Raw genomic sequence first — 20,304 nt, 5'->3', positions numbered from 1 at the left:
GTTATGTTATGCTGACATCTACTGGATGAATCCGAACATCAAGGCAGCGAGCCTTTTGATAAATGGCGGTAGCCTACATTTGAAATTATAAAATGAAAACATTGCAATGTTTCAACATTTAATAGGTGTAAATAAAACTTTTTTCCCAAAAAAGAATGTGAGATGAACAGAAAAACTCACTCGTTTCGCTTCCAATGTTGAGTTGCTTTTATGGACTTAAAAGATGTGATTGTTTGTCGAGTTTCAGTACATTTATATAGGACGAGAAGGTAAATATAGCACGTGAGCATGTGTTCAAGCGTCCTCAAAAATGCGGATGCTGTAGCCTACCACTAATGGCCAGTAGAGGACGTTTGTTAAATTAATTTAGACTGCTTGGATTTATACATAAATTGAAGTCTGTTGTTTTACCTTAAGAGACTAAATACGTTTTATACAAAATAAATTACACACATTTATTCCCAAACGTGAATAATTAAGAACTATCTCGCTAACAAGTTAGCAAGCTAAGGACTAAATAGCTACCACAAGGATGTGTGTTGTTATTTATGTGCTTGACTGTTCAGTTCAGTAGTAGCAATTTGCAATTTAACAAAGTGAAATTGGTTTGGGGTTTAAATGAACGAATAAACTTGAGACATTTGAAGTGTTTAAAACTAAATTCTAATTGTTAGATAGGCCTAATTTATACCGGTACATAATAGTTCTCACAACAAAAGATTTGTGTCTCTGATTTAAAAAAAACGTACCACTGAGAGTATGGTGTTTAGGCCAAAAAACAAACAAAATTGTAAGCATATCAGCATTATTCAAACATTCTTTGTTTTCAGATATAAACTTTAATGGTATGATTTTAACAGGGTTATGAAATATGGTAGTTTCAATCACATTTATGAGTTGAAAACTAGGAAGACAAAAGAAAAGCCATTTGTTTAATGTTTTCAATGTTTACTGACATACAGATGAAAATTGCAGTGTACTAAATGTTTAGCAAAATAGTAGCAAGATACTAAGAAAGTCACTTTAAGATCAAACAGTGACAAATGTAGTGCATGCTGACCTTGAAACAAATGACCAACAAAACATGTTCTGTAATTAATATGTCTTATGAATAACTAATGGAAAGTCATCAAAAAAATGACCATATCCTGATACTATATATTTATTTTACAACACCATTTCATTAGTTGATTGTGGGCATTTTGTAAGGCAAATCAAGAGGGTAAATACAAACATTTTTTTTATATTTTACACTCCCAAACAAACTTTATCTTCACCATGAAAAACATCCCTGTAAGGAAATGCACTCAGACCACATTAGGATTGTTTTTCAGAAGTCGATTTTGTTGTCTTGTTGTTTGCCTACAGGCCTAAATTCATCCAGCCCAGAGCCAACAGCAAGACAGAGGCAACACTGAGAGATTCAGCACCCAGAGCTGCTTTACCTGGACACAATACAAAACAATAATGAGAAAGACATGTATAACAGTTAGATCTGTGGAACTATGTCAGTCTGAAAATACTGAAAAGGATAAGACTACATGAGAGGAATTTCCGATCTTGAAGTGAAATACTTAAAATTATGTTGAACTTTTTGCCATCATCAACATTGGGGTAGGAAAATGATGAATGAGGTGAATCATTTTTTTTTTAATCATCCTTATCAGGACTTTGTCCTTATTGATTAGTGAAAGGAAGTATTCACCTTGTACTCTGATCTGTGATATGGGTCCATCACCTCCCTCACAGCGGGCTCGGACCTCTATGACATAATCGCCGGTCTCTGGCATGGGAAAGTCGATGTAGTGACTGCCAGTGGTGTAAAGCTTCCCATAACGCTCTCCTTCCTTTCGGAACAAAATCTGAAAGAAAGATACAAATGGTATTTACAATATTTTTAAAGTATCAATACACACAACAAAATCAGTGAAAATTAAATCAAATAAAACAAATTTAAAGGATAAACTAAAATTACGGCATTAAAATAAGGTTCCGGTAATAAAAAATGTATTTCAAAATTTTTATAAATGATAAATTGAAATAAGAGTATTAAAATAAGGTTCTAGTAAAAAAATAAATAAAACAAATTGAAATAAAGGCATTCAAATAAGGTTCCAGTAAAAAAGAAAAAAAAAAAGTATAAAGGATGAAATAAAATAAAATACATTAAAATAAAGGCATTAAAATAAGGTTCCAGGAATAAAATAGAACAAATATAAAATAGTATAAATGATGAATTAAAATAAAGGCAATAAAATAAGGTTCCAGGAAAACACAAAATAATGAATAAAATAAATGATGAATTGAAATAAAGGTATTAAAATAAGGTTCTAGTAATAAAATAAAACAAACATTAAGATTAACAAGACATTAATGAATGTGTCAACAGAATACTAGGTAAAATATAACTGACTCACCTTGTAACCCTCCACATAGGACTCATTCCAGTAGTTATAGATGTGATCCCAATACAGATAGAGCCATTTGCGTGTAAAGCTGACATATTTGTATACTCTCAAATTACGACTTGGAGCTGGAAAGACAATACACATATATTATCAGTATTTAAGCTCTCGTTTCAAATGTGAGGCCTGTATAAACCCATGGCCCAGTAATGTGAAGTGCAAATCTCTTACGGGGTCTCCTGGTGAACATTTCACAGTGCTCGCTGGGCGGTCCGAGCCCGGCTCCGTTGAACGCTCGTACCTCTATAAGGTAATGAGAGTCAGGCCGCATGTTCTCTAGGCGCGTTTGGTTAATCATTCTATGCACAATGACTCTCGAGGCAGCAGCCTCATTATCATCGTACTTTCTCCAGTAACGAATCTGGACACCAAATGAAGAGACATGAGGATCAAAAGTTCAAAACTTCATGATTATTTTCTATAAATCCAACTAGGACTCACCTGGTATCCGTCGACCCACTTTGGCGGTGCCTGGTAGACTGGTAACCACCAGACCAAAGCTTCTGTAGAGGTGACCTGGCGGGCGTAGACGTCTAATGGAGCTTCAGTCGGTGCTGAGAGAGATATTACATGTGTTAAAGGTGCAGTGTGTAAAATTTTTGAGGATCTATTGTCAGAAATGCATTATAATATACATAACTATGTTTTGAGTGGTGTATAAAGACCTTACAAAATGAACCGTTATGTTTTTATTACCTTAGAATGAGCCATTTCTATCTACATAAACCACGGGTCCCCTTACACGTTAAGTCGCCATTTTGAGCCGCCATGTTTCTACAGTAGCCCTAAACAGACAAACTTCTCTACAGAGCGCGTTGCTTGACTGGCTACTCTCTGCTGTCCCAGATGACAACATGTTTGTCCTGTTTTAGGCACCGTAGCTTATTCGAAAGGGTGGGGTGAGCGGTGGGCTACCACTAGATGCTGCTAAAATCTACACACTGCACCTTTAAAGCAAGGATACTTCAACTAATTTATGAGCAAATAAGAGGCGGATACCATCAAACCTTCTCACCTAGGCGTGGCGAGAAGACCACTGCTATAAGACTTGGGGGTCCTTCTCCTTTGCTGTTGAAGGTGCTCACTTTGACCTGTATCTCTGTGTCTGGGGTCATGCTCTCTTTGTAGACGTAGCGTCTCGTCTCAGGATCCTCCATGATTGACCATTTCCACTCTTTATCCTCATGCGGCTTGAACGCCACAGCGTAGCCAAATTTTTTACCAAAGAAGAACTGAGGTTTCACAGGCTGCAATGGAATCAAGAACATGAGGGACACATCAGAAATTTGCCACTAAACACTAATCAACATATATAGCATAAATACTGCAGCATATGAAAACGTACAGTCCAGGTCACGATTAGCTCTCCGGTTATTCCCACCTGACCAATGACGTCAGAAGGAGCTACTGTAGGTACTGAGATAAGAGAAAGCCTGGGTGAGTCTATGTGCCTCACAGAACTGATTTTACTAAAACACTTATATATCTATATTATATAAAAAAGTATTTTTTAAATAAATTATTGCAGATCAATTTTTATTAAATATTGAAGGCTGTACTCTTTCTAAATAAACTCACTGGCATCCCATGTCTTGATTTTAATGGACGGACGGCTGTTTTCCCCAGCTCCAAATTCATTGATGGCATAAACACGGAATTCATATTGCATCCAGGGGTAAAGGTCAACAACGGTTGCTGACTCTGTAGATCCATCCAAAAACACAGGAGCTGGGAAAACAACATTTGTTCACTCTTTGTTCTTATCAAGTTTAGAACATGATCACAAGAGCAAAACACACTAAGATCACATTAAGAATACATTACGGTCTTCACAAGATCTTCTCAAATGTGACAGAAAAAGTCAAATCGAATGAACTATATTGTAAAACAGAATGCAAATACTTACAAAAAACTTCCATTCTGTATTGTTTTACTGTTTTCTAAGAAAATTAGTCGGAAATGTTTATGATATGCGTTTTGTCTTCCTCTAGTGGACTCACAAGTGGATGCAGTTTTCCAGTCCTCTGGATCCAGGGCGTAAAAGTCTCGTGTTTGCACAACATGCTGGATGAGGAGACTGCCGTGGTCTGATCCCAGACACCATCGCAGTTTTACTGACGTGACTCCAATCTCTTCCACACGGATGCCACCCGGAGGACCAGGCAAACCTGAAGCCAAAACGGTCGATATTCGTCATGATGGTCTATTTGATGTAAATAATAATGCAATAATACAAACAGTTATTTGTTAAACAGATAAACATCACCTCATTGTTTTTAAAGAGGCCATATTTTATTCTTTTACAAAGTCTTGATTTTGTTTTTGGGGACTACTAGATTAGGTTTTCATGCTTGAATGTTTCTTCACATATTTGACATTATTGCAGCTCACTTCATGGTCTGCCAGTAATGCTCTGTTCAGTTCCTGTCTCTACGAAGCCCCTCTTTCTGAAAAGTGCAATGTGCTCTGATTGGTCGGCTGGATCAGTGTGTTGTGATTGGTCAAATGCTTCAAGGGTGTTTCAGAAATGTCACGCCCCTTACCATATTAACACTGGATGGGGTGTAAAAAACAACATCTCTTGGACATGGCGACAACACACTACTAACGCAACTCAACCAGGCCTCACCCCTTTTATTGTGCAAACCTTGGGCGGAAATTATTTAAATGAGGAATATTGTGACACGTACATTCCCGGAAAAAATCTCAAGACTACAAATCGAGGTGTTTCAGGGAGTTCAGAAACAGTGCACACATAATATAGAGAATAACTCCCTTTGGAATGGGCTTTGTGCTTTGTAACTTTGCAGACCTTTTCATGCTCAAACAGCAACATTACACACTAAAGAAAGTTGAAAATGTAGAAAAGAATAATAGGTCCTCTTTAACATTAATCTTCAAGTTTTTAATCATATGCACATATCATAAGCTAGTTGAAATCACCAACCTTTGACAATAACTTCAGCTTCCGCGGTGGCGTTGTCCACTATAGTCTGAGCTGTGCAGGTATAGTGTCCTGCATGCCTCACCTGAATATTCTTGATCAGCAGGTCTCCACTGTGCTCATGACCCTGCAAAAACACACACAAACAATGAATGTCCGCCTGCATTTCCCATCAACAGATTCTTGCCTCTACTCACCATGAGCTGCTCGTAGTGTTCAAAGTCTGTGTAGAAGTTGATGACGTAGGAATCGACAGTCCAGATGAAGGTGATGTCCAGGCTGGGGTCATATGATGCGGAGCACTGGAGAACTCTACTGTCACCAACAACTGCCTCAGTGTCTGATGGAGCCTCAGTAATCTTTGTGGCCTCTGAGAAAATTAAATAGACGCAAATGCATACACCTCATATTATGGAATATCGATAAAAGTGAAAAACATATAAAAGGAATATTTACAAAAGTGACCAGTCACAAAATCCTATGATAAATACTCATAGATTTTGAACCTAAAATCTTTATGTTGATAATAGAGTCAATAAAAATGCATCAACTATCTATATGCACTATTCAGCCCATAATAATTATATTTATAAGACAATCTAAATTAATTTCAGCAAATTATGTTAAAATTCTATCATTAATTAATTAATTAATTATGGTAAAAATAAAATTAAATAACTACACTCAAGACTACATTTAGGTGGGCATAGTTTTTCCTTAATTCATAAAATAAAACAATAAAATAAAATAATAAAATAAAATAAAATAGAATAATAAATAAAATAAAATAAAATAAAATAAAATAAAATAAAATAAAATAAAATAAAATAAAATAAAATAAAATAAAATAAAATAAATAAAATAATATTTTGTCTGACCGGTGATAGTGAGGGTCCCTGTGCTGTTGGATTTGCCACGGTCATTCTCAGCGTAACAAGTGTACGAGCCCTCATCACTTTTTGTTGCATTCAGAATCTCCAGACTTCCATCATCCCAAATTAACATCCTGAAAAATAAGGATGACAAGAGATGATGATGATCATAACTGTGGCTAAGCTTCTATCACCACCACAACACTATGATTTACCTGTAAGTAAATGCATGTATTTAACATGGACTGACTAACCTTGAAGAGTTGTTCAGTAACTCTGAGCCTCGTTTCCAGATGAACTTGGGTTTTGGAGCAGCACGGGGGTTGCACTCTATGACCACACGTCCATTTTCAGCCCCTAGCAGAACCTTCTTCACTGGATTATAAATGAATGTTGGTGCACAGGCTGTGAAGAGACCATTGGAGACACTCAACCTTAAGAAATAGTTATGTGCCTTTTTTAAATACACCTTCAGAAAAGTGCAGCTCTTTCTATTTTTCTTTCTATACTACTACTTCAGAAGCATGACAGTAAAGAAGTATTAAAAGCTCACAGACGACCCGAAGCTCTGCGCTGGCATAGATGGTCCCCCATTCATTCTCAGCAATGCACTGATACATGCCTGAATCCTCAAACGTGAGGCTGGAGAACTTCAGCTCCCCTTTGCCGTACTGGAGATTAGGGGAAAAAAATTAGCAGACCACACACGGATACCTGATATAAAACAAACTGAACAACTCGAAGTTCTCATATAGGTTTCCACAGCAAATAAAACAGGCTATTAACCGAATAGCCATCCTTCAGCCAGCGTATCCATGGTTGGGGCTTCCCCACAGCAACACATCTGAGAGTGAGCTCACTACCAACATCTTTCTCTGTGTCATTGATGTGCTCAGCCCACTCTGGAGCACCTGAGGAAACAAGATAATATAATATAATATAATATAATATAATATAATATAATATAATATAATATAATATAATATAATATAATATAATATAATATAATATAATATAATTAATTTAATTTAATATGTGTGTGTATATATATATATATATATATATATATATACTATATATATATATATATATATATACACACACACACACACACATACATATATATATTTATAGTTATATATTTACAAACTTGTAATTGCGATTAATCATTTTGACAGCACTAATATAATATAATATAATTTATAATTAGTGCTGTCAAATCAATTAATCACGATTAATCACATCTAACAAAAGTATATAACATATATAATATGTGTATATATATATATATATATATATATATATACACTTTACCTTTGTTAGATGCAATTAATCACAATTAATTGTTTAGACAGCACTTATATGATATAATATAAAATAATACAATATAATATACAAATCTATCTAATATAATGTGCGTTTGTTTATACTATATATACATACACACACACACACACACACACACACAAACACAACATATATAGTATATACAAATTTTTGTTAGATGCGATTAATCGATGTGACAGCACTTAATATATAATATAATTAAATGCTTTCTGTAATTCTATATAAAAAATGTTTATCCACCAAATACATACAACAGAACTAAACCAGAGTCTGATGAATTTTGAGTTTGTGTTACCCTCCACATAGAGCCACTGTCGATACCAGTCCATTCCCTTAACGTTGAGCGTCTCACACTCGTAGCTGCCCTCGTCCTCGTACTGAACATTAAGCAGGTGCAGTAACGCTCCATTCATGCTGACCTCATAGTTGGGCGGGAGATCAGCGTCTAACTTCCTCCAGCGGATATGTGGGAGAGGACTGAAACGTATAAAGATTGAGTTTATATGGTTAGAAACAACCCTAAAACGAGCGAAGAAACAAATCTAATGCTATTGTGCGAGTAACAATGCTTCATTAACAAAAAAGTACTATGGTATTACAATGTTTTTAGGACACGTACCATGATTATATAATGATTTTCTTTGAAATACTGTTAATACTATGGTGTATTCCTTCAGAACCATTGCAATGTAATATGAAAGTACCATGGTATCACCGTTCAGACTATATGAAGAGCATCCACATTTGTTGACTCACTTTCCAAGGGCAAAGCACTCCAGAGTGATGTTCTGTGCCACCAAAGCATAAGTCTTGGGAAATTTCACACGGATATCAGCAGGATATCGCTTCACCTCCTCTGTGTAAAGGGCAGAGATGAAAAGCTAGGTCATAATTGACCTTTAGAAACAACAGTGCTCTCAGTAAGGCAATTATGAGTCAAATCTTGGAATTGTGGGTAATGGGAAAGCACTCACTCTCTATTTGTGGAATCAGAGGAATCGGCATGCTGAAAACACTCTTGCCGATGGTGGGACTTGAAACAAAACAAGAATAATTCCCGACGTCTGATGCCTCGACTTTAGCGATGTACAGATTCCCAGTGGTCTGAGACACGAAACGCCTCTGGTCTGGGAGGATGAAGTTGGGGAAGTCGTTATAGATCCAGCGGAACATCACTTCACCTGGGAGACAAACAAAACAATTGACAGAAATGAGATTTGAGTTGCTGGTAGATTCACAAATATTTGTTGTTGTTGTTGTTGTTTTTACTGTATCATGGTGGTTGTATAAATCTACTAGGGAACTACTAAGAAGGGATCTGTATGGGATCAGGTCTTACTTGGATATCGAGAGGGAGGAGAACACAGCAGGACGGCCCCCTGTCCCTCCTTAACATTCACCGGCTCTCTCTCATCTGTAGGGAACTGGTTCAGGTCTGCGGCCCGAAAAATAAAAATAAATGAACTGAGGAGAGGATATGACAAAAGAGACATCTGGTAACAGTTCACAGCCTTTACAAACATAACAAGTCCAGTCCGTCACATACATCCAAATTTGACGGAGGCCTCTTTGCTGATGACGGTGCCGTAGACGTTCTTGGCCACACACACATATTTCCCAGCATGCTTGCTCTTTTCTGGGTTGGTGATGAGCAGGTTTCCTCCCACCAGGCTAAAGTGCTCATCAGGCTGTTCCATTAGTTTAATTTCCCAGTTGTTTAACCACCATCTGTGAAATACAGGCTTTCATTAATGACCTTTTTCCTCAAAGATTCTTCTTGCAAGTGATAAACACCTCTCTGCAATAGGGATTTTCCCATACAGACAGAGGTCATGACACACAAAGCTCGGGATCAGGAAAGAAAACATTACTTGATGATGGCCGGTGGGTTGGCCCGCACTCTGCAATTCATGGAGATTTTGCTCTCTGGTGAATCCTCTGCGTACACGGTGTCTAGAGGCTCCTCCTCAAATATAGGGCCAAAGCCTGTGGCCTCCTCTGATGGACATGACACGAGCAGGCATTATACTCAATCTACAAAAACCTAACCTAAACATAACTAACAACAATGTGGTAAAAACATCAAGACTTCATGCTATGTTTTTTCTAATGTTTGGCGGACTTGTAAGTGAAAGTTAAAGACTTACTGTCGAAAATTCTGGGTTCAAATATCCTGGGTTTAATTGCAGCTGGAGTGGGAAGAAAACAAATCAAACTGATTTTAATTCCACTTCATTTACTTGGACAGCAAGGGAGACTATCCATAGATGTAATTTTTACATAATTAATTTTGTACAAATTCAGGTGAATCACACAAACATACACACATAATTTATCATTTGGTATGTTTATTAATAAAAAAAACCTTGTTGATTTTACATAAAGATCATTCTCATGACTACGGACTAATCCTAACCGAAACTCTATAAGAAAACTTATTTTCTTTTAGATTTTCAGAGATAAGAATACACTTTATATCTTGTTTAATGTCATTTTCTACGTTTGAAGACATTCCTATAAATACATTTGGATCAATTATTGGGATAATTCTGTTGCTAAAAGTTTGCCAAGTAAACACGCACAAACAAAGTTCCTCACCGGCCATTAAGAAGAAGTAAGAGAGAACACACACAAACATGGCTGGGGTCACCATCTTGTCGATCTGACAGTTAAAAACCAGGCCTGATGAAGAGAAAGAGAAAAAGAGAGAGTGTGTGAGGAGGGTGAAGTGCTCTGTCTTGCTCTGATGTAGGCTATAGCAGATTGTGTCCAAAATGGAAATATACCCAATTTATCACAGCCTACCAACATAACAGTGAATCAGCAAACTGCCTCATCTATTTCACACATATGAACACATGAAGCAAAGGTAAGTCTGAGTCTTAGTATACAGACATGTTGTAATGCAGTTCTAAGAATGATAATGCAATCTCCTTGATAACACATGCAAGCATCCCTTTATCTGATGTTGCTGCACTTTTACACATTAGCCCTAGCAGAAGGTTAGAAAGGACATTTTTTGTCTGCCTTGTAAGACGTGTCCATATGCATCTCAAGAGCCAGAAACTCTCACACACATGCAATTTCATCCTTGAGCATGTTCTTCTCTGTCTGCATGTTTGGCCATCCAGCTCTCAAAATACTCGTAAAAGACTGTCCTTGTAGCAAGTTATGCACATGTTGTCTACTTCTATCCATGGTATTTTCACCAATCTCTTCTAATCTCATTGCATCCTCTGATCTGCTGTCTGCTCTTGTCCTGCACACTGGGATTTAGGTCAATGCACGCCTGTAAGCTCATTCTAAGGGAGTGGCAGTAAAAAAACTAGCAGCTGCCTGATTCCAAAATATCTTTAAACACAATTAAATACTTTACATTTTAATTTAACAGAGCAATACAAATCATGCATGATGTCACTGCCCCTTCCCTCACTATTTTCAGCAAAACTATTATGCAGTGAATTATGGATGAATGATAATGCCAACGTATTATTACATGTATATTCAAGCCCTAATAAATCTAATTCTGCGTCATGGATGATAACTGATGAGATATAATAAGCGCCGCCCTCCGACATAACACTGTCATTACAATCTATCTTTATTGTTACCAGGAAACCGAGGACTAACTTCTGTCCCGTTTAAACTTTACACAAGTAAATAATATGTAATTAACTCGCATCACAGCTTGTTTCAGCAGAACAATTAGAAAATGTATCAGTATTTTAAAAATACATTATTTTACAATAATGTGTATGAACCCGCACAATTTATTTATGAATTTAGTTTGTTTTCATTGGTAATTTAATTTTAATATTCTATTCTTATTTTATTATGTATTCTGTTTATTTATTTTATGTATTTTTAATGTTAAACGGATGACATCAACCGGACTCATCCACCCTGTTCTTCTGCATTGCGGTATTCCCAAACTGCGCGGAACACCTCCATCCAGACTTTAGCATGCAGAATAAACTCCTGAAGGTCACAGACAGATCATATTTTCACCAGAATTCCCTATACATATCATTATATCAGCAGCAAACTTACCGGAAGAATGTGTTAAATCCTTCGTCAAACCCACAGAGATGGATCAGAACCACCGCATCGTCCCGCAGCCCAGCGGGGAGACAGACAGACACATGGCCCGCGCGCGCCAGCCTGCTATTGGATGAGAGCGGAAACTGCGCATGCGCATGCCAGGACTGATGCTCTCGGAGTCCATGTGGTGCTGCAGTTAGTCTCAAACTGATGGTCAAGGTGATTTTAAGGCATTTGCAAATGATTCAGAATGTATGGACTAAGATATTTGGTGATTTAAGGTAATGAGAGGCTTATCCACACACATCTGTTCAAATCCACTGGATTAAATTCTTACACACAGGGGGAGGGAGAGAAATAGATTTTTGTAGTTTATAACAAACGCAGGGAGGAACGTTATGCCACTATACACACACACACACACACACACACACACACACACACACACACACACAGTATAAATTCAAATCCAAGAGAATCAATCCAATCGGATAAAGAGGCCAAAAGGCTTGAGGCTATTTTACTCTCCAGGGCAGACACATAAAACCTGAATGTGTACTGTAACATTTAGGGGACAGTGGGGTAAGTTGAGCTACTGTTTGCTTAAGTTGTCCTACTTACTAATGTACCTAATTATATATTGCAGCATTTTCTACTATATTGTTAGGCCATAGAAACATGAATGTTTTTCTCAGTCAGGTAATTGCGTTAGGTGGTAAGTTGGGTCATTAGAGGTTAATTTTCATTTTAAATAAAAATATGAACACAAATTAGCTTATACAAAAATGCATTATCCACATTTTGATGCACAATATTAAAACGGTAAAAAAACAAATATATATATATATATATATATATATATATATGAATAACATCTAATGAATAAATTAATAATAAAACACCCATGAGAAAGTTTAATATTATTTAAATTAAAAAATGTAAAAAATAATTGTTAAAAAAGTAAAGAATGTTTACAAACAAAATACAAAAAGAGAAAAGGCTTTAGCTTTGACTTTAAAAATCACTTCGCATGCAAAAAAACTTTTAGCGATTTTTTTTCTTTCTTATTTGTGAAGTCACTGTGAATAAATGTTCTTTGATTAAGATAATTATTGTGTACAAGGAATAAAATCATAAACAGACAGATGGTAGTGAAATCCGGAAACCAACATTTATTTTAATTCTTTTATATACAAAATATTTTTTTTGTTTTGCGATTATATTATAGAGTAAACCATATCACAGCCTTTCATGCTTTAATTTCATGTAGCTTTAACATTAACCAGAATATTATTTCACACTCTACGTTTCATCCGTCTTTGCCCCCTCCGACATAAACACATCAAAAGATTCTGCACCCACAGCAGTGCAATCCGGCCTCCTTCTTTGGGGATGCGTCCATTTCTTCTCTAATTTTTCCTACAGAAAAATGTCATAAGCTAGCTGGCCAAATAGAAAAGAAAACAACAGTGCCATTAAAAGAATAAGAGCTGATGCGTGTGTGTGAATTCAGGTGGAACACTGTGCGGTTTACTCCAGTGCTACCTTACAGTACATACACTCAATCATCGGTTGATCCCTGTTTTTCTGACTCATGGGGTTCAGGAAATGGGGGTGTCGTCACTTTTCAACTGGGTTCCTTTCTTCACCCAAAGTGGCTTACAGTACATACATTGCTGGGACAGTCCCTTTAGAGCATCCTGGGATTTTGCGTGATGGGCGTGATAGGATTTCTCAGCAGCTTTCCCCTGCATCCTTTTATGTGTCTAAAATCATTTTTGCTGGATATTTACAAAGCAAATGTCATATCTATACATTAAAAAGCAGACAATTCCAAACTAAAAAACTTGATGCAAGTTATGACAAGCTAAATCATGAAAATCTAGGGCCTTGCCAAAAAACAGAGGCTCGCCCCATATATACAGTGCACAGACATCCTCAAACACACATTCACAACCATCACACACACTCAAACGCACACATGTACATATGCATGCCTGCATAAACCGCACATACTCCAGCCATATTTGACGGCAGCACCACTGCTGACCGTGTGTTCAGTGAAGCCCTGATTTCACTACACTCGACAGCTTGTAATACTTCATAACATGCTATAACATGGTTTAAAAAACAGTTACATGTGAGAATGTGTATATTTCTGCCTACTGGTGTCGCATATGTTGAGATTTTTCCAAGGACAGGCTGCTGTAAATACCACAGTCGGATGTTTCCATCGCCTTTATGAGTTGCCGTCAATGTGTCAGATCTGACCAATCAACAGCAGTTCACTCATTACAGAAAAGTGGCAGTATTTTTAGCTGTCAATAAGGGGAATGAGATGCCCCTCACCCCAATTTGAGGTGATTTCTGTGGCAGCTGAGTATGTGACATAATTTCCTGTGGTCTTCAGTCAGCCCTGGACTTCGGTATCCCTTGCAGTACTGATATAAAAGGACTCAAAGCGATAAGAGGGACTCGTTTTTTGATTACAGAACAATGTTTTCTACCAAGGCACTAAGGAACCGTGCTGAGGGGCCTTCGTTGCATCCCATACTGTAAAACCACACCAAGGGCGGTGTGAATTACGGGTGGCTACATGGCTGACTGGGGGGCTTTCCTTCACAAAAACCGTCCTGGGTGAAGTGAACCGTAACTCCTTAAGTCGGTCACTGACTTTTCTTCAGGGATAAAACACCGAAAGAGGTTCGCTGTGAATAAATAAGGGTGCAAAATGAACCACAAAAGAACTGAAAAAGGACAAAACCACGTCTGCGTGCTTGTGTGTCAAAAACATGCTACCTCATCCCTGATAACCAGTTTTTAAATTCTGTGATTTTTTCGTTTATTCGAAACATCTGTCTGCCAAAAAGACGCCTAAGAACAGCTTTTACACGTATTACATACTTCACAACAATGCCCACAAAGACATTGGTGCCTGAAATGTGCATTATACCGATTTTAACACTGACGACAGAACGTAACAGGCATTAGCTGTGAAGCAAAAGTGGTATCAATACAGTCAGACGAGGTTCACTGTCTCCACAAAGCTGGCTAAAGGTGCGGTCACATTAGCGAAATTTTGGCGAAATTTCACATGCAAAAAGGTCCATTGAATATTGTTAGTGGCATGTGGCGAAATCCTCCTCCCTTGCGCAAAATTCCCAAATTCCTAGTGAAATGACTGGTTTTCACCTGTGAAAATTCAGTGAACAACAGTAAATGTGACCACACCTTAATGCTAATGATGTCAATAGCTGATTCCATGCGTGTCCAGGGTACAAGATGGTGTGATATAATGCCATCTGACAGTAAATAGGGCCTTGTTAATAAAATAGTTTCTTATATATATGTCAATTTATATATTCCTATACACATATATTAATATATATATGTATGCTTGCCATAAGATAATATGCTTATTACGTCTTAAAGTCATGTGATGTTCACTCTGACCAATCGCTGTGAAGCTAGGACTGGCCCTCTGCTTGCATTTAGCATAATTTCTCACTGTCTTACATTAGGGGAGTTTTATTTCTTTTTCTGTGTGATGTCAGGGGGTCACAGTGCAATAGAGAATGTTCTCCATAAGATGGTGTGACAAGGGGGAGGGGCTTTGCATGGGTCAAAGGTCACGAGGCATATCCAGGTAGTCACACAAAGGAGTTCATGGCATTGACCGGGGAAGGAGCCTCCGAACTCTCGTTGCCCTCCGCCGTGTCTTTTTCCTTCTTCCCGCTGTACTGTCCGATGAATGAGCCGTCCTCGTTGAACTGACCGTCTCCTCCCTCGCCGTAATCTACCAGGCTGTCGTCACTGTCGTCCTTCTTGACCGTGCCATTGGATGGGGTCCGGCTGCCCTTCAGGGGCTTGTGATCCTCCGTATCACTGATGTAAAGAGTAGAGACAAGGGGGAGGGGAGGATATTATAAACAGCACAATTTAAAACTAGATATTGGAGATTGTCCATTTCCAACATGCTGTTTAGTGCAGGTATTTTCACGACAGTCCATAAATGCGTCTCTCCTACATCCGGGAGGTAGTAGATGGTAATAACTGGTCATAACGTGCATTTGAAAGGGTAAGTTAGGGCACATTCATCATAATGCATAAACCACTTCTCTCAAAACAGAGAAAAAAAAAAAAAATGACCATTGAGGATTTCTAAACAAATGCAGTAAAATAATAATAGAAATAAAGTAAACAATCAAAAAGGCAATCAAAAAATACAAATAACTATGCACTTTTTTTTTTCAGACTTAACATTTTTGTAAAGGTTCAATTTGGCTTGTCCATGAGATTTACAGCTATTCGTTTAATGATCTACTGTAACTAAGAGATGAATAATGGGGGAATTTATGCATGCGAGATTTGCAAAGCCCCTCTTACCTTTCTAAAGACCTGAACTCCCCCCAATATCAAAACACACAAGAGGAACAAATGAGACAGACTGACATGTTTGACAATGAGGTTATTACTTTGCAATAAAGACAAACGTATGCAGTGACATTATACACAACAAATGATGGACTTCATGAAAAGGACATGGAATGTTAATACAAAGACAAAAAACAAACATGACTGATGACTTCAATTGCAATTCTGATTTGGCATATTCAGAAGCTGAAATTGAATTTTAATGATTTAAGGGTCAATTATATATCATTTAATTATTTAATATTTATTCATTAACATTTAATATATAATATTTATTTCAAATATTTGAATTCATGTCCTGAATTAGCTACTGTAAGCTGAGACCAATTCATCAGTCAGTTCCAATCATATCTACTGCATTGCAAAAGCAATACGACAATATGACCAGACATATTACTAAGAAATCCACACAAGTACAATATAATAAATAAAAAAGAATAATAAATATCATCAATGACAATACATATTAATGATGACATAAAACAAAATCACAGCAATAAATCCAGCATTAATGTAAATCAGGAAGGCAATTGATTTGACATTTAAAATGAGCTAAATAAATAAAAATGTAAAATGAAGAATTTAAATAAAAATGTGTAAAATAATTACAGTCATATAGTACACAGCTTTGGTTAAGGATTGTTATAACGTATAAAAAGGGTTGCTCCTGCTTTCCTCAAGCTGTTTGTGGAGGGGCCACAGATGTTTACATTCATCTCAGAGGAATGAAAAAATTACAGTCTGAATCCCTGAGCAAGAGAAGTAAGTTTGCTTTCAATGAGTCGTGAAACCACAACAAAATCACCAGTGCAATTTAAACATTTAGTTCTTATGATTTCTGTCTGATATAAATAACTGTAGTAGTTCTCCTCACCTATACTCCCCAAATGTCCCATCATCCTCTTTCATGGGCTGGATCTCTGGGTCTTGATGTGCATCTTCTTTTTCTTTCACTATGTGATTGGAAAATCAACAAGTTGCATGGCATTAAAGTTTGGATTTTCGTTCAAAATACTTCACGTTGTCAAAGCCACACATTTGCTTATTTGTCACTAGAATCTTGTCGCGTATTAGTGGTCTTAGAGGTTTTAGATTCAGCATTTGTACCACATGGATGCGCTTAAATATCTCACATCAATTTTGTACATTCACTTACCCGGATATTTGCCTCCTTTGTTCCTCTTTATGAAGCAAACGATGAGGAGCACCAGGATCAGTAAAGCAATGGCACACATCAGCCCGATAAACCAGCCCTGCGTGGCAATGTCAACCTGCTTGCTGGTCATGGCTGCATATGCACACACAAAAGAGACAGGAAGCAGATACAAAATGAACCAATTCTCAGTTTTCTTTCATTTGAAATGGTATGGTTAATTTATCTCTGAAATGTCATCCCTCCCCCCCCCAAAAAAATAGTGTTATCAACAGTAAAACAGAAATGAACATGGGTTGAACATCTAAATCACAGCAACAAAATCAGAAGTCTCATTTGTATGACGCTAACAAGAAATGACCACCATGGATTTGAGGAAGTGCATTGTGCATTTAAAATCCTCTGAAGACCTCTGTAGGATGTAAAAAAAAAAGGAAGGAAAGAAAGAAAGAAAGAAGGAAGGAAGAAAAGATGGACAATTCTGGCATGCATCTACATTTCCATAATCCTGCCTGGACTTAAATTAGCATGTGTAATTTGTTAATATTCAAACCAAAACTACAGGTGATGTCTGGAACTGAGACTGGGCGGGGCTTCACGGGTGAGTGACAGGTGAGGTGGATTCTGGCGGTCTACAGACATGCTCTCCTCACCTGGAACTGTAATCACCAGAGCCTCTGTACTGTGGACCGTTGCGTCTGAGTGGTCTTTGGCTACCAAGCGAACACTATAAGACATCCCCGCCTTTAGTCCTCTAATCTGATATGTCCGAGTGCCATTTACAAACTCTGTTTTCCAGGGTTCATTACCTGGAGAGAAGGACCGACGGCAGGGGAGACATTATTGCAAAACCAATTACTCCAAAAAAAGTGTATTTAATTAATTGAATGTTACAGTAGAATTTGTTCTTTAAAGGAATTGTTTAAAATCATGTTCTGTCATCATTTACTCACCCAAGTTGTTCCAAACCTATATGAATTTCTTTCTTCTGCTGAACACAAAAGAAGATATTTTGAAGAATATCGGTAACCAAACAGTTGATGGACCTCATTGACTTCCATAGTATAGAAAGAATTACTATGGAAGTCAACAGGGCCCATCAACTGCTTAGTTTCCGGCATTCTCCAAAATATCTTCTTTTGTGTTCAGCAGAAGACAGAAATTCAGACAGGTTTGGAACAACTTGAGGGTGAGTAAATAATGACAGAATTTTAATTTTTGGGTCAACTACTCTAAGTCACTTGTAATTTTAATCAGAAAAAGAAAATATGTTTCTTTATTTCTTTATTTTTATGTATTTATGTTGTTTTAAAGCATGATAAAATGTTGAGTTAATAAAAGTACAGGAATCTATCAAAACAATGTTTATTCTGATATTAGACAATAAATAGTAGAAAATAACTCGATCTATGAGCTTTGACTATGAATTATACTAAGGCTATATAGAAACGCACTGCAGTAGTGAAATTTTAAGGAGGAAAGTCTTACTGTTAGCAACAACATATTCCACATAAACATTTCTATCCGGCAAAGAGTTTTCCCAGCTTATTACAGCATGGCCCTCCTCCACCGAGGAGTTCACGCTCCCAAACATCCGAGCAGCAGGTGGCACTGATCAAACAAGGAAAAGTACAATTGATGTAAGAATTTAGAGATTATGAAGAAGTTGCCACAAAATTCCTATATATTTCGTTGTCTTGCGGCCCCAAAAAAGTGTGTGGACTTAATATAGAAGGTAGTTCTGATCTAATCTTTAGCATAATTTGCTTATATGCCACTAGTTTTGATATTTGATATCTAATACAATACAATTCACATTTTAAGTGTTCTTTTTGGGGCTACTAGACATAATTTCTTTCAATTACTCATTACTCGCACAATCGTTCAAAAGTTTGGGGTTGGTGAGATTTTTTATTTTTTATATAAGTAATGTTGTGAAATATGATTACAATTTAAAATAACTTTTCCATTTTAATGTTTTAATAAATGCCACTTTTGATTAATATAATATGTCCTTGATAGACTAAATAAATAAATAAACTGCAGACCCCAAACTTTTGAATCTACACTAGTCAAAGGGATAACTGTCATCACTTTCCTTTTTATTATAGATCATGAGTGAAACTGTATCCGACACCTTGTGAGGTATCAAACAGTATATTGTCAACAGTTTCCTGTTCAACACAGTATCATACAAGCATAACAATCGAGGAACGGGAGAAGGTGACGGGACAGGAGTGTTTGTACCCTTGTGAAACGGGGGCTGCAAAGATTGAGTGACAGAGGGGGTTGGTGGTGGAGAAGGGGGGGCTGATCCTGGAAGAATACAGAGAATAGTGAAACACACAACATGAAACAAAACATTAGAGAGAGAGAGAGAAAACAAGGCAGCGAAAGAGAAATGCAGATCTGAGTTAACAGCATGCAGGAGCGTGCAGTTTACTGGTGCAATGAGAGCTGCAGAGAGGACCCTGAGATCAAGGCAGCCAGATTTGGGTTTGTCTCCTCATCATACATTCAAACATTACTCTATACTGAAAAACATCTAAAGTCCTTGTCTAAACTAGTTAAAGGGATAGTTCAGCCAAAATGAGACTTATGGCATTTTTTCCTCAGCCTTTGATTTTAAAACGATTTTCTATTATGGAAATTGTGAAAAGTGATACGATACTGTAGATTTACTGTGACGAAAGGACCCAAAATTACATCAGTATTCACTGACAATCATCCCATACAGTGAGTTGTTAACAACCGAGTCAATAAGATGATTCAGTTCAATTTATGAATCATTTCAATTCATGAACTAATCATTTAGTCCAATTTGTGAACTTCATCATCATCATTGAAAAGGAGTGACTCAGAAGAACGATTGATTCACTGATCCGGTTCTCGAGTTCACCGGACTCACTGACTGATTCAGTCACAACAGTTCACTGGGCGGAAAGATGAATGAGTGAATAACAATTTAAATGTTTTTTGTTTGTTTTTTGGAGCTTAACAGACTTCCACAATTCTGTACAACTGTTGTCATATGGAAAAGAGCTTCAT

At 37.1% G+C, this 20,304-nt stretch overlaps 2 protein-coding genes across 16 annotated transcripts in view; both read right to left on the bottom strand.

Moving 5' to 3' along the window:
- Positions 1-937: 937 nt before the first annotated feature.
- Positions 938-11,838, bottom strand: cntn1b (contactin 1b). Its single transcript, XM_056244442.1, has 24 exons — positions 11,679-11,838; positions 10,227-10,310; positions 9,776-9,817; positions 9,500-9,626; positions 9,175-9,356; positions 8,968-9,063; positions 8,603-8,809; positions 8,385-8,484; positions 7,924-8,105; positions 7,068-7,192; positions 6,835-6,952; positions 6,536-6,686; positions 6,288-6,415; positions 5,607-5,779; positions 5,413-5,536; positions 4,466-4,633; positions 4,044-4,193; positions 3,811-3,881; positions 3,481-3,712; positions 2,907-3,019; positions 2,637-2,826; positions 2,418-2,533; positions 1,706-1,862; positions 938-1,445 (listed from the first exon to the last, which is right to left on the bottom strand). Exons 2-24 carry the CDS (start codon positions 10,279-10,281, stop codon positions 1,363-1,365), a joined length of 3,090 nt encoding a protein of 1,029 aa, XP_056100417.1. The 5' UTR covers positions 10,282-10,310; positions 11,679-11,838; the 3' UTR covers positions 938-1,362.
- Positions 11,839-14,482: 2,644 nt separating this feature from the next.
- Positions 14,483-20,304, bottom strand: part of nrcama (neuronal cell adhesion molecule a) — a 52,027-nt gene continuing 46,205 nt past the window's right edge. For 9 of the 15 annotated variants that reach the window (XM_056244461.1, XM_056244466.1, XM_056244465.1 and 6 more), the window contains 6 exons: positions 19,504-19,572; positions 18,745-18,867; positions 17,910-18,065; positions 17,260-17,391; positions 16,978-17,056; positions 14,483-15,554 (listed from right to left, as the gene is read on the bottom strand). In XM_056244461.1, coding sequence (XP_056100436.1) covers positions 15,320-15,554; positions 16,978-17,056; positions 17,260-17,391; positions 17,910-18,065; positions 18,745-18,867; positions 19,504-19,572 — 794 coding nt within the window. In that variant the 3' untranslated portion in view covers positions 14,483-15,319. Of the gene's footprint in view, positions 15,555-16,122; positions 16,853-16,977; positions 17,057-17,259; positions 17,392-17,909; positions 18,066-18,744; positions 18,868-19,503; positions 19,573-20,304 lie in introns of those variants that run through there. The other 6 variants (XM_056244472.1, XM_056244474.1, XM_056244476.1 and 3 more) reach the window with 2 other exon arrangements.

Source organism: Rhinichthys klamathensis, unplaced genomic scaffold, assembly GCF_029890125.1.
Source record: "Rhinichthys klamathensis goyatoka isolate OS25496 unplaced genomic scaffold, OSU_Roscu_1.1 h1tg000976l_1, whole genome shotgun sequence".
Lineage (NCBI taxonomy): Eukaryota > Metazoa > Chordata > Actinopteri > Cypriniformes > Leuciscidae > Rhinichthys > Rhinichthys klamathensis.
The sequence above is the reverse complement of the archived record's forward strand: the minus strand, read 5'-3'. Positions and strand labels throughout refer to the sequence as shown.